The 11,767-nt window shown below is 34.4% G+C and overlaps 2 protein-coding genes, 1 long non-coding RNA gene and 1 pseudogene across 7 annotated transcripts in view; all 4 read right to left on the bottom strand.

Moving 5' to 3' along the window:
* Positions 617 to 1,032, bottom strand: LOC110268631. The gene is made up of 2 exons (XR_002356901.1): positions 980 to 1,032; positions 617 to 919 (listed from the first exon to the last, which is right to left on the bottom strand). It is a non-coding gene; the product is annotated as an uncharacterized LOC110268631 (long non-coding RNA).
* LOC107623142 lies at positions 1,048 to 2,599 on the bottom strand (annotated as a pseudogene).
* LOC107623152 lies at positions 2,551 to 5,610 on the bottom strand. 5 transcript variants are annotated; one of them, XR_002356900.1, is made up of 6 exons: positions 5,350 to 5,610; positions 4,861 to 4,985; positions 4,422 to 4,492; positions 4,218 to 4,321; positions 3,970 to 4,095; positions 3,485 to 3,624 (listed from the first exon to the last, which is right to left on the bottom strand). XR_002356900.1 is itself a non-coding variant. In XM_021115182.1 (4 exons), exons 1-4 carry the CDS (start codon positions 5,456 to 5,458, stop codon positions 3,094 to 3,096), a joined length of 414 nt encoding a protein of 137 aa, XP_020970841.1. In that variant the 5' UTR covers positions 5,459 to 5,609; the 3' UTR covers positions 2,551 to 3,093. The 5 variants fall into 5 exon arrangements, 2 of the variants coding, with proteins under 2 accessions (XP_020970841.1, XP_020970842.1); XR_002356899.1 differs by having other exon boundaries at positions 4,190 to 4,321; XR_002356898.1 differs by lacking the exon at positions 3,485 to 3,624 and having other exon boundaries at positions 3,924 to 4,095; positions 4,291 to 4,321; positions 5,350 to 5,609.
* Positions 10,640 to 11,767, bottom strand: part of LOC107626611 ((+)-neomenthol dehydrogenase) — a 3,116-nt gene continuing 1,988 nt past the window's right edge. The window contains exons 3-4 of the mRNA XM_021115184.1: positions 11,578 to 11,765; positions 10,640 to 11,109 (exon numbers count right to left, since the gene is read on the bottom strand). Coding sequence (XP_020970843.1) covers positions 10,732 to 11,109; positions 11,578 to 11,765 — 566 coding nt within the window. The 3' untranslated portion in view covers positions 10,640 to 10,731. The remainder of the gene's footprint in view (positions 11,110 to 11,577; positions 11,766 to 11,767) is intronic.

An 11,767-nucleotide genomic window follows, 5' to 3' on the forward strand; every position in this document is an offset into this window, starting at 1 on the left:
AACTTCTCATTTCACAACTATTTAATACAAAAATAAAGGGTGCATGGGATTCATTCCATAACGTTATATGTTCAAACTCAACATACGACTATATCCTTGGATATTGCACCTGAGTTTGTTGGTAAATATGAAACATCCGCTGAATACTTGTTTCACCAATGATCGGCATAACCTCAAACTATATCAGGCTGTCAAATACGACAACCAGACTACGATAGAGAATGTTGCTCACTCTCTTTATAATATCACTCTCTATGCTCTGACAGATTTTTGGTTACCGACGGATTTTGTCCTTCTATAAAAGCCTTGTCAGAAATTATTTACCGACAGATTTTTTTCCGTCGAAAAATTACCAACGGATTTTTACCAGTTACCGACGGATTTTTCCTCTGTAAATTCTCCATCCATTTCCCTGAGACGACAAACTTTCCGACGGATTTTCCGTCGATAATTACAGACGGATTTTTCGACGGATTTTTCGTCTGTAATTTGAACCTCGGAAAATCATCCCACACTCTGATTACAGATAGAAAATCCGTCTGTAAGATAAGATAGAATTTTTTTAGATTTTTTCATTGCAAAATAAATTTGTTTTCATACAAAATAAATATAAATATAATAAATACAAATTTTTATTGAAGGTATAAATAGAAAAATACACCAAGTGAGTACAAAGCGCTTTCTTTATAATAAGAAGCAATTATTTCTATACAATAATACAATCTGAATACATTAGATGATAAGTAACTACTAGTGGACTCATCAAGATTCAATATCCTAATTTATGGATAGCTTCATTCTTTCTTGAGCTTCTTAGTGATGATGGCAATATACTTGCTTCTTGAGATTCTTGGTCCATCAAAATTATTCGCTGCTTCCCACCTTCTGAGCAGAGGATGTCTACCTTACTATATCCGATCTACACTCAGACAACAAATAAGGCAATTATTAGAAAAAAGAACCAAAAAGGAGTTGTTACCACTGCAGTTACTTTTGATTAAATTTCAAGTATCTGCCTGCAACAATTTTCAAGATGAAACTAAGATGAGTGCTTACCACTGCAGTTACTTTTGATTCAAGAAAGATCAATGGCCATGATTTAAGTTCAGTTTCTTCAATCGGAGGTGCTGGTGGATTCCAAAGTATGAAATAAGGAAGAAGCGCATATGCACCGCCAAAACATGAAAGTAAAAGGGCCAAACAGGAACTTTGCTTTTTGAGCTGTAGAACATCATAGTCAACATTGCAAGGGCATGCAAAGTAATAACAGAGTTAACATTGCAATTGGAGTGCAATTAACATTAACAAACCATGTTAATTTTTTAGGAAATATCAGATTCAGAGTGAAATACCTCCTTCCTGTAGGAAGTAGCAGCATGCTATAGGCCAAGGGCCACAAACCCATTATGTACCACAGTGATACAAGCACTTATTCATTCTGAAACCATCATCTCCTTTCAAATTCAGAAGCTTTTGCAGGAAATACATGTCCCTTGACTAATACAGGGGGCGGGGGAAGAATTAATCCAAAAATTTAATACAAAACAAAAAGATATGAAAATGGATGACATTAGGGAATAATAATTTAATTTCCATGTATTACATCTAATCAGATCTTACAGATAAATTAAAAAAGGGAAAAAGAAAAACAGTTCATTTTCACACCAAATATCTCAAAAAGAAGTTGCTTTTAACTATATAAAACACCTAATTAGATGTCAGTTTAAAAAATAATTTTACGCCCACATTAGTATTCTCTTATTCTATTAAATCCAATCTTTTACCCAAACCATTCAACTGCTATTTAAATGGGATAATTCCTTCTTGGTGTTTATCTTTGCCGCTTTTGAAACATTTAGACCTTTCAAGTAACCAATTCACATGTAATCTAAGTGCAATCTCATCTTATTCATTGCTGTACTTAAATTTATGCGGCAACAAAATTCATGGAGATATTCCAAAGTCGGTTTTCGACCTTGTGAACTTAACTGAATTGTGTCTGTCATCAGATAACCTGACAAACTTCAAAGACAAACTGACACCATAACTTACCTACTCAGAAGTTTGGTTTCTAGGGATACACCTTCTCTAAGAGAAGCAACCTGCCAAAATTAAAATGAACAAGGACACGAAAAATCAGCAAAGGCAGCACAAGGAGTAAAGCAATTTCTATTGGTAAGTATTAAGCAAATGAAAAATCAAACTCGGATATACATTAATATTGTTAGGTTTCAAAGCTCAGTTAATATCTTTTTTTTTTTTGGTTTGGAAAAAGGAGAAGAGGAGGGGGACCCTCACCTGTTTATCAAGCTCCCTAGCTCTGGCCTCCACTTCTTGGCGTTTTTCCTCTACAACTCTTAACTGACAATATAATCAAGCAGATATGTTAAATATCACATAATTTGAGTTTAAAACCAACTTTGTTAGGCCAGAAGAGCGCCACCTTTTCTAATATAACTGGCAATTTTCCTTCTGCTTGTAGTCTAACTTTCACAAGATCAGTTGGATTTGCAACTGCAATTGCCACAACAACTGTTGATAACACAAAGTAAAAAATATTTGCATTACGTATCCAAATAGAATAACATTTATTCTTCATAGTAAAAAGACAAGAATCCACAGATTAGAAAACAAAAATATTTTAATACTCTCTCCAGTTACATTGATTTATTAATGTACTAAAAGAGGTAGAACACAACACAGAATGATAACGGTTCATTTATTGGCTAAGTACACAGAATGATAACCCTTTTCAAGTACACAGAATGACTTAGCCATGCATTTTATACTTAATTTTCAATAGAGAAACAAGATAAGCATTAACCAGAGGAGAGGTAAAAAATTATCAAAAAATTAAGACATCATATAATGTTAGAAGAAGTGAATCAGCTTTATTATACCAAATTCAATTATAAATGAGATTGACTTTGGAGATTTGATACATTGAATTGTTCTATATGGACATAAATAGAAGAAACTATTAGCCCCTAAAAATGCTTAGAACTTAACACTAGATTAAAAAACACTCATAATTAAAAGCAGAAACTGCCTGGCCAGCAATCATTCAAAGTCCCGTGCTTTGCATTAAAGACTTTACACCCACGCCATCACCAAGTTTTTGACTAGCTGCTCGGAACTCTTCCATAGATTTCTCAGGGTTAGTTCTTTTTAAAGATCATGGACGCTGCCAAATAGCAATAGCATATTTGGAACATGTAATGCACACAATGCAATAAACCAGAACAAGTCTAAAAACAAGTGATTCAGATTCAATTCAGTGACTGGATACTTTATACAAGTATTTGATCAATTAAGCAATCAAGAACTGTCATTGAGTTGAGGAAGAGAAGAGGCTTCAACTCACAACAATTATATGAACATGAAAATGCAGTGTCTGAAGAGAAAATAACATAAATGAATCAATTAAATAAATAAATAAGAAAACAGTAAGAATTGAAGTAGAAGATGATGATGGAGAAAGAAGAATACCTTTTCCCTATGTGTTGCTCTCTCAACAGCATCAAGGCTCCTTCTTGAAGAAGCATTCTTCCTTGCCACCACACAATTCACAGAAGCAGAAGCATGATCTGATGCGAATCCAATTCCAGGGCCACACCATACATCCTGAAAAGAAGAAGAAAAAGAAGAAGAAGCATGTTTATGGTCACATGTTATGCTGCTTTTTTCGGTGTTCCTCCTTCTGCACTTCTTGTTCTTCCTAGTGTTCTTCCAATCAGCAGAGGATCGAATCGCAGCAGGAACTGAGACTTGTTGTGATGATGCAGAAGCAGCAGCACAACCAAGTCCCCTGAATGTACTCTTGTTCTTGTTTGTGGTGGTTTCATTGGAGAAAGAGGAGAGGATGAGAGAGGATATGGTGGATTTGCAGCTTGTGGTTTGGATCACGGGGAAATAATGTTGAATCATTATGAACAAAGAAATAATGTTGAATCATTAAAAAGAACTAACCGTTCCATGATCTTTTAGCCACTCTCCTAAAGGCCTATTAGTATTCTGAGGATCATAGGGTTCACCATAAAAAAAGTCCGGAACGACCACATAGTAACCAGAAGCTGCAATCTTGTCTCATGCTTCCTAAACAACAAAAGATGAACAATGTTGGAACACATTGAGATGGAAACAGAGATAATTGACAATAAGAGCAGATTGAATCAGATTAGCCTCCTACTTCTATTGGTGGTAAAATTTATCAAAACCTTCAGAAATTTTAAGTGAAAGACAGCGAGGCTTTAATCTTAGCAAGTAACCTCAAACAAGAAAAGCTTATACCTTCCTTTCTTGTCAATTTTTGTTCAGTCAACTGTCAAACAAGAACACATTCAAATAATTATAATAAAGCAACAAAATTTGGTTTAATGAGGAGAAATAAGCTACAAGACATGTCCTGAATATTAACTCACCTCCAAATCAACATATGAGGGATTTCTTCCTATTGATTTAATAAATTTGTCAAGACCACTTGCATTTAGAGCTGCAATTTAAAGAATCAGACTTTATATATCAGTGTAACTGCAACAATGCATAATGGATCCAACAAAGGACCTATTAACTTCTGTCTTATGTCAACTAAACTCAATATACTAAATTTTCACAGCTAATCCAACAAATTGTGTCAGATGAAATACTTTTCAACCCAGAGCAATGAAACTATGGCAGCCTCATCAATTTTTTAGAATTGCGATTGCAACTAATAATTAATTACATCATGCTGTTAAAACACCTTTACTCTCTGCAAGAGTTGCTATACTTAACAATAAATAGTGAGAAATATCTCAAGACATATGAAGTACAAATATATGTTAATAAAATAATAGAAATATAGAATCCCATAAAGCTTACCCTAAATTTGATTAGGGCACCCCAAAGGACAAATGTCTCATTGCAATCATGATGCCTATGATTCCCTCTCAACCTGCCAGGCCGAATCTCTCCTATATGAACCGAAGCACAAGTGAGAGCTCCACCTGCAGAGAACCAACCACCATTTCCTTTTCAAATTCCAATGGCCACAAAACATAGAATCACATCGTACATCTAAGTCTCCATTAAACCACTCAAATACATCAACAAATCCACTAAACACTAGGAAACAGATCCATAACAAGAATGCAAAATCCTCATTAAAAAAAACAAAGCTAAAATGCAAACTATTCTCGAAATGAACGAGACCCCAAATTACTCCACCCAAAAATTCTCAACTTCAATTTGACTCTACTCCATCGCATAATCACATTATAAACATGCTAATCATGATACAATTTGACATACCGATCTCTAACTAAAAGGTAATGATGAGAAACACCAAAGTTAGAGGGGAAAAAGAAAAACCTAAAATGCCAGAAGCTCGAGCTAGCGAGATAGGGTCGAGGAGCCAACCGCGGGTGTCCTTAGCGACGAAGGAGGGGACGGAGGAGCTGAACCTAACAAGGTTGGCCATTCTATCAGCTTCGCGGGTTGATTCTGTTAGCGGCGGAGAGAAGAAGGAGCCCGTTGACGGAGAGGGGAAAGCTAGGTTTAGCTAAGGGAGTTCTTCGATTTGAAGTTAAAGTTTCTTTGATTTGTGTATTGTGAGTGGAGTTCGAGCAAATGCTAGGTTTAACTAAAAATTATAGACGGAAAATTTTAAATTATAGACGGATTTTCTGTCTGTAATAATTTAATAAAACTAGTATTTTTGTCTATTTAATTACAGACAGATTTTCCGTCTGTAATCATTTTCCACGAAAAAAAAATTAATTTTTTCGATAGAATTATCGACGGATTCTCTTTTCCGTCTGTAATTTATGCTAATTCATTTTTTTTGTTTTCCGACAAAAAATTCCTCTAAAATTCCGTCTGTATTTCCGTAGGATAAAATCCGTCGAAAATATCCGTCTGTAATGACTAGTTTTCTAGTAGTGAGAGTCCGTACTATAGTTCCGCAAACGTTACAGTGCATGGAACCACAAATAAAAATGTACTCTCACAAGCAAAACTCACGTCCTCGTATGTATTTCGTATAACCTCACCGTTGTGGTAAACCACTATATTTGCAGTGTCTTCCATCACACCAGTGAAAAAAATACCTCTCTTGCAATGCAGTAAAATAGTAACAAGCTTCAGTTTTTATAGGCAAAGGACTTATCTCGCAGGTTTTGTGTTGCAAAACTATCCAACTAGCGTTTGCCACATATGTCCAACACGCAAAATACATGTTGCTTGCATGCCTGACACGTGTCCAATACACAAAGTGCATATTGGCTTGATGTTCGCCACGTAAACAGCACGCAAGGTGCGTGTTGCTGCTGATTGGGCCACGTGTCTATCACGCACCATGCGTGTTGAATCAGCACGTGACCTGCGTGTTGCACCTACTATATCTACAACATCCATCCTCTTATATATACACTAAAAAATTCTATTTTCAGCAAAAATTCGTTTTTTTTTTATATTAAAATTTTTTAGCTAAATTCTAACAATCGTTAAATTTTTATTGGTATGTCCAAATTCCAATAAACATAGACGGTCCTTCGTTAATCCTTGAGCAGGGACTGCTTTTTTGGTGCTTCAACAAAGTCAATGCTTTTTCTAACATAAAATAAAGTGGGAATAATTTTTTTTTTCATTGGAACTGGTCTTAGGCACCCTAAATACAAAAGGTGGTGTTCCAAATATAAAAAAGATGTGTAATTGCGGTTTCCCAAACATTTGCCAAATGATATACTCTTTCTTTATTTTTTTCTTCTTCTTGGGCACAGATTCAGTGCACAGACGCACCAAAAAAATATCAAAATCAAAATACATGTTTTTGTGGGGTTTCTTATACAATTACATATAAAATAAGAGTAATTTTTTTTAATTTTTTTAAACAAATATATTTCACTTAATTGTTAAAAGCTGTTTCCTCTTTCAGATTCTCTTCCTCCTCTTCTTTTGCCGTCCCCCTTCCATTATTTCTACCGCCAACAACGACAGAAAAAAAGAGCTAAAGCTCCACCATTCAACATTGTAAATCTCGGTGCTTCTTTGTGTAGAACCAAAAAAGCACCATGACCAATAATCCTATTATCATTGAAACACCTTATACACAGTACCAAAAGCACCATGACCAATAATCCTATTAGCATTGAAACACTTAGTAGCAGCCTTCAACTCCTTATAACTAAACTACTTAGGCATCTTAATAATCTCAGAACCAAGTGTATCCAATTTTTTAACACGTTTGAATTTCTTAGAATAAACCCAAATCAAAGCACCAGCAAATAAAGCAAGAACAAAAGCACCAGCAGTAACAACACTGGCAACCGCACCCAAATTTTCTTTACACAAACCATTGTGGACGACTTACTCTCCTTTTGTGCCACTGAAGGTGCAATTGATGGCGGTGGCGACAACAACGACGAAGAACCAGCTGAATTAGCCCCCGGGTTCATCAGAGTAACCGCCAGCGGTGGTGGTGCCGCCGCCCCCGCGGACGACGACGGAAAGAAAGAGCTAAAGCTCCACCATTCAACACTGTGAATCGTCGTCCGGCGAGAGGACAAATGCGAGGCCGCCGCCAATCGATGAAGGGTTGAGATTGGTTACAGAAAATGAGAAGAAGGTTCGAAAGCTGGCCAGAGAATGGTTTCCCGGTTGGCGGAATTTGACCGGACGAGAATATAAGGCTTTGCCGGAGCCGGAGCTGGGGACGGGAAGGTCGTACGTGAGGCTGACGGTTCCGTTGTTCAAGTGAGCGTCGCCGAGGAGCTTGAGAGAACTGAGCCTTAAGGTTCCAAATTCAAACTGAATTAATTTAAATATTTGATTTTTTTATTTTTTTTTTATATAATACCACGAAACATTTTAAATTTAACAATAATAACATCATAAAACTAATATTTGTAAAGTTACCCCCACTGACATAAAAGTAAATTAGAGTATTACTAGCCAATCTTATGAAATGAGATTCAAACAAATTTTTACCGTTAGATTAAAAAGCATATATAATCCAATGACTCTTCTTTATCAACAGACGCATCGGTCAACCAAAGCTAAATATTATGCACATTGGTAAGCCAAACACACACGACACATGAAATCCGTACCCCTTCTTGTTGTATCTCTTTTATGAAGTAATTATAGTCTTTCTTTAGACCAATGCAGTGCTACAATGTCCATGGAAGCCTAGTGGACTATTGGTGGTTATAATTATTAGCACTAATTACTCCATACCAATTATTTGTTCACTTTTTAATGTAACTAAAATCTAGCTTTATCGGTCATGGCATTATGAAATATGTGGCATGTTGCAATGTGAAAACGCCGATCATTCCATGATTCGGCATTTATTAGGGTTGCACACGGATCGGATTGGATTGGATATAGCCTAAAATTCTATCTGATCCGCACTTCACTCATCAGATCGGATCGGACATGATATCCGCATTCTTTTAGGTCAGATTCGATCCGATCCGATCCGCAAGTATGCGGATCGGATCGGATATCGAGTATACCTGTATAATTTAAAAAAACTATTTTAAGATTCTGTTTGGCTGTTTTTACAAAAAAAATCCAAAAAATTCATTTTTTATCTGTTTAAGCTTATTTACTCCTAAAATATTATCAATAATAGTTCTCTTGAATAACAAAAACAAAATAATAACACAAGATTTAAGTTTAATTATTCTAAGTTGAAGTACAACATAAAAAATTAAAAACAAAATATCATAAAATTCATAAAATAACACACTAAAATTCATATCACATTAGGGTTTACTTTCTTAAACTATGCTATTTATATATGATGTGCGGATATGCGGATTTGCGGATCGGATCCGCAGATATCACTACCGAATCCGCAATCCGATCCTACCACAGTGCGGATTGGATCCGATCCGATCCGATGCCTCTGCGGATCGGATAATATCTACAAAATTCGGATCGGATGCGGATAATTACCGCAGATATGCGGATATTATCCGATCCATGTGTAGCCCTAGCATTTATATACGTGCCTTCAAGAAAACAGGCAATTCACACCATTAATCAAAACTTTTTTTGGTTTCTCATGTTATTTCTTTGAAAAAATAATCCTCTCAAGTTTTTTTAATAATTAAAAAATAAAATTTAATTTTTAATTTTTAATATTTTTTTATATTTTTTTATCTCACTTATAAAATTAATAGTAAGAGATCATATTTTACTCTTTCAATTATTAAAAACATTAAAAGGATTCATTTCTCCCAACCCAACAAATTAGGAGGATGCTTCCATAAAGACTGTAAAACATATTTCTGTAAAGACACTTATGTGTCGCATTATTATTGGACGTATTAATGAACCGGTTATTTTTTAGTTTCTTAACAAACTAGAATAAAACCGATTTTTTTATAACAATAACAAATTAACAATAAATCCAATTGTTATCCGATCCGATCGAACCGACCAATTTACATAATCCACTGGATCATTTTTTTGTTTTTTTTAAAATAAAAATCAGGGATATATTTATCTTTTTATCGAAAAATTTAAACATGATTCGGTTTAAATTGTGTAAATCAATCAGATCAAATTGGGTCTAATAATTATAGTGCGAACAATTGGGTTTATTGTTGTTGCTATAATAAACCGATTTTGTTCTGATTTATTAAAAAATAAATTATTAACCAATTTAATAAAAATGTCCAATAATATCATGATACATGTAAACGTCTTTTAAGAATTTGAACCAATAAATTGCTATATATATAAAGCGGGATTCAATTAATCAAATTTTATAGAAAAAAAAGACACACTTATAGAAAATAAATTCTAATAACTAGAGAAGGTACTAGCCTAATTTCAATGTATTGGACAAACATTGAAAATTTCTTTGTAAATTGTAATGGAAAGTTCATATTCTAGAACATTAACGCTCAAAACTATCACTTAATAAAAAAAAAAGAATTGACCATTCTTTTTTTATTGAAGCATCAACAACATGAGAAAATATCAAATCAACTAGCTTGTATGAAAAGTTCCCCGCATTTCACCATCACATAAAGTATTTTGTCATTCACATAATTAGTCAAATTTTGTAGGAGAAAAAAGAGGCACCGTGACAGAAACTAAGTTGAGAAGGTACTAATCCATTCCAATGTATTGGAATAAATAATGTTGAGAAAATCTGTTATGGAAGGTTCGTATTCTAGAACATTAAAGTTCCAAATATCCCTTGCGAATTATTAGATTCACCATTCTTTCTCAAATTGAAATTTCAAAATATGAAGCAACGTCAACAGAAGAATACAGAATAACCCAATTTGCATGTAAACTTGCCCACATTTCATTATCACACAAGATAATTGTTAATCCACATAATTAACAATTTTTTGTAGACGCAAAACAAATGCAATTCGAAAGAAACTAATAATAACATGAGAAGGTACTAGCCCATTTTCCATGTATTGGACTAATTAATGCTGAAAATTTCTTTGTTATGGAAGCATCATATTCTAGAGCATTAAATTTCAAAACACCACTTGCAAAATTAGAGTTGACTATTCTATTTCAATTGAAATTGACCATTTTGAAGCATCAATATAGTCAGAATTTAGAAATATAGAATTGGCCAACTTGCATGTAAAAATTCCCCTACATTTCACTATCACACAAGAAATTACACATCGGTAAAGAATTTCACCATTCTCATTTTCACTAGTAATTTGCATAATATGTAACAAAAATTAATCATTCATCAAACTTCAAAAATCAAAAGCTTGACAATTCTTGCATAGCAAAGAAGTAGCCAGAAGGTGAACCACTAGGCAACAATGCTAATCTAACAACACTAGCAGCACCATTTTCAACCGATAAGATTCCGGTATTTCGGTTAATGTCCGTTTTTACAAAACCTGGACAGACACAATTAACACAGAATTTCGGATGCTTCCGTGCCAGAAGCCTTGTGTAAGAATTCATGGCTGCTTTTGAGAGCATATATGCAGACAGATAGGTTGGCCAGCCTTTGGTTTTCAATGAACCTTCTTTGAAATCTTTCATGAACTCCCTTAGTACCTTGTCTATTAGATCTTCTGTGAGGTTTTCGGTGTCATCTAGCACCCCTTTAGCCCATTCATTTGATATGTGCTGAAAAAAACATCATAAGACAATGTTGTCAGTGTTGTCAAAGTATCAGAGACAAGTTCACACTTTAAAAAAGTCAATTTAAAGAAAGTAAAGGATCAATCTCGTTTTTATTCTTAGTCTTTGTTTCTTTTTAAGTGTCCTCCATTTCCATGAAAGGGTTAAAGAAGTGTAGTTCTTTAAGATCCATATTTTTTGTTTCTTTTTGTTTGTTCCTTGCAAGAAGAGACTTATCATCATTTAATATAAACAAACAGCAAGAGCTAAGACTAAACATCTTAAATTTTGCAGGGACCAAATAGAAAATTACAAATTTACAGAGACCGAAAATTTATTTGACTCTTTAAAAACAATTGAACCTCGTTTGTCTACTTCCATTTCATGTTTTCACTCTTGAAAGCATTGAGAAGGAAGACAGGAAATGAAAACAAAACCAAAAAAGATACTTAAACTTTGGCCATTTTCTTGTACCTGTAACAACCCTGCTGTGGAAGAAACATTGACAATCATAGGTGAAGTGGATAACTGAAGCAAAGGAAGAAATGCCTCAGTTGTTTCTTTAGCACCATAGTAGTTTGTTGTTAAGCATTTTTCAGCCATATCATAAGTTTGATTAAGCTCTTTCCACTTAATTATTGATCCTATAAGATCAGCTGAATCG

The sequence above is a fragment of the Arachis ipaensis genome, chromosome B02, assembly GCF_000816755.2.
Source record: "Arachis ipaensis cultivar K30076 chromosome B02, Araip1.1, whole genome shotgun sequence".
Taxonomy (NCBI): domain Eukaryota; kingdom Viridiplantae; phylum Streptophyta; class Magnoliopsida; order Fabales; family Fabaceae; genus Arachis; species Arachis ipaensis.

Excerpts from the sequence above, each read along its gene's own strand:
- LOC107623152 (XM_021115182.1), bottom strand. The coding sequence starts at position 5,458 with ATGGCCAACCTTGTTAGGTTCAGCTCCTCCGTCCCCTCCTTCGTCGCT. Across the intron at positions 3,625-4,860 it reads GTGCCCTAATCAAATTTAGG|GATGTATGGTGTGGCCCTGG; the intron begins GTAAGCTTTATG and ends TCTTCTTTTCAG. Across the intron at positions 3,139-3,489 it reads GAGCAACACATAGGGAAAAG|AGTTCCGAGCAGCTAGTCAA; the intron begins GTATTCTTCTTT and ends AATCTATGGAAG.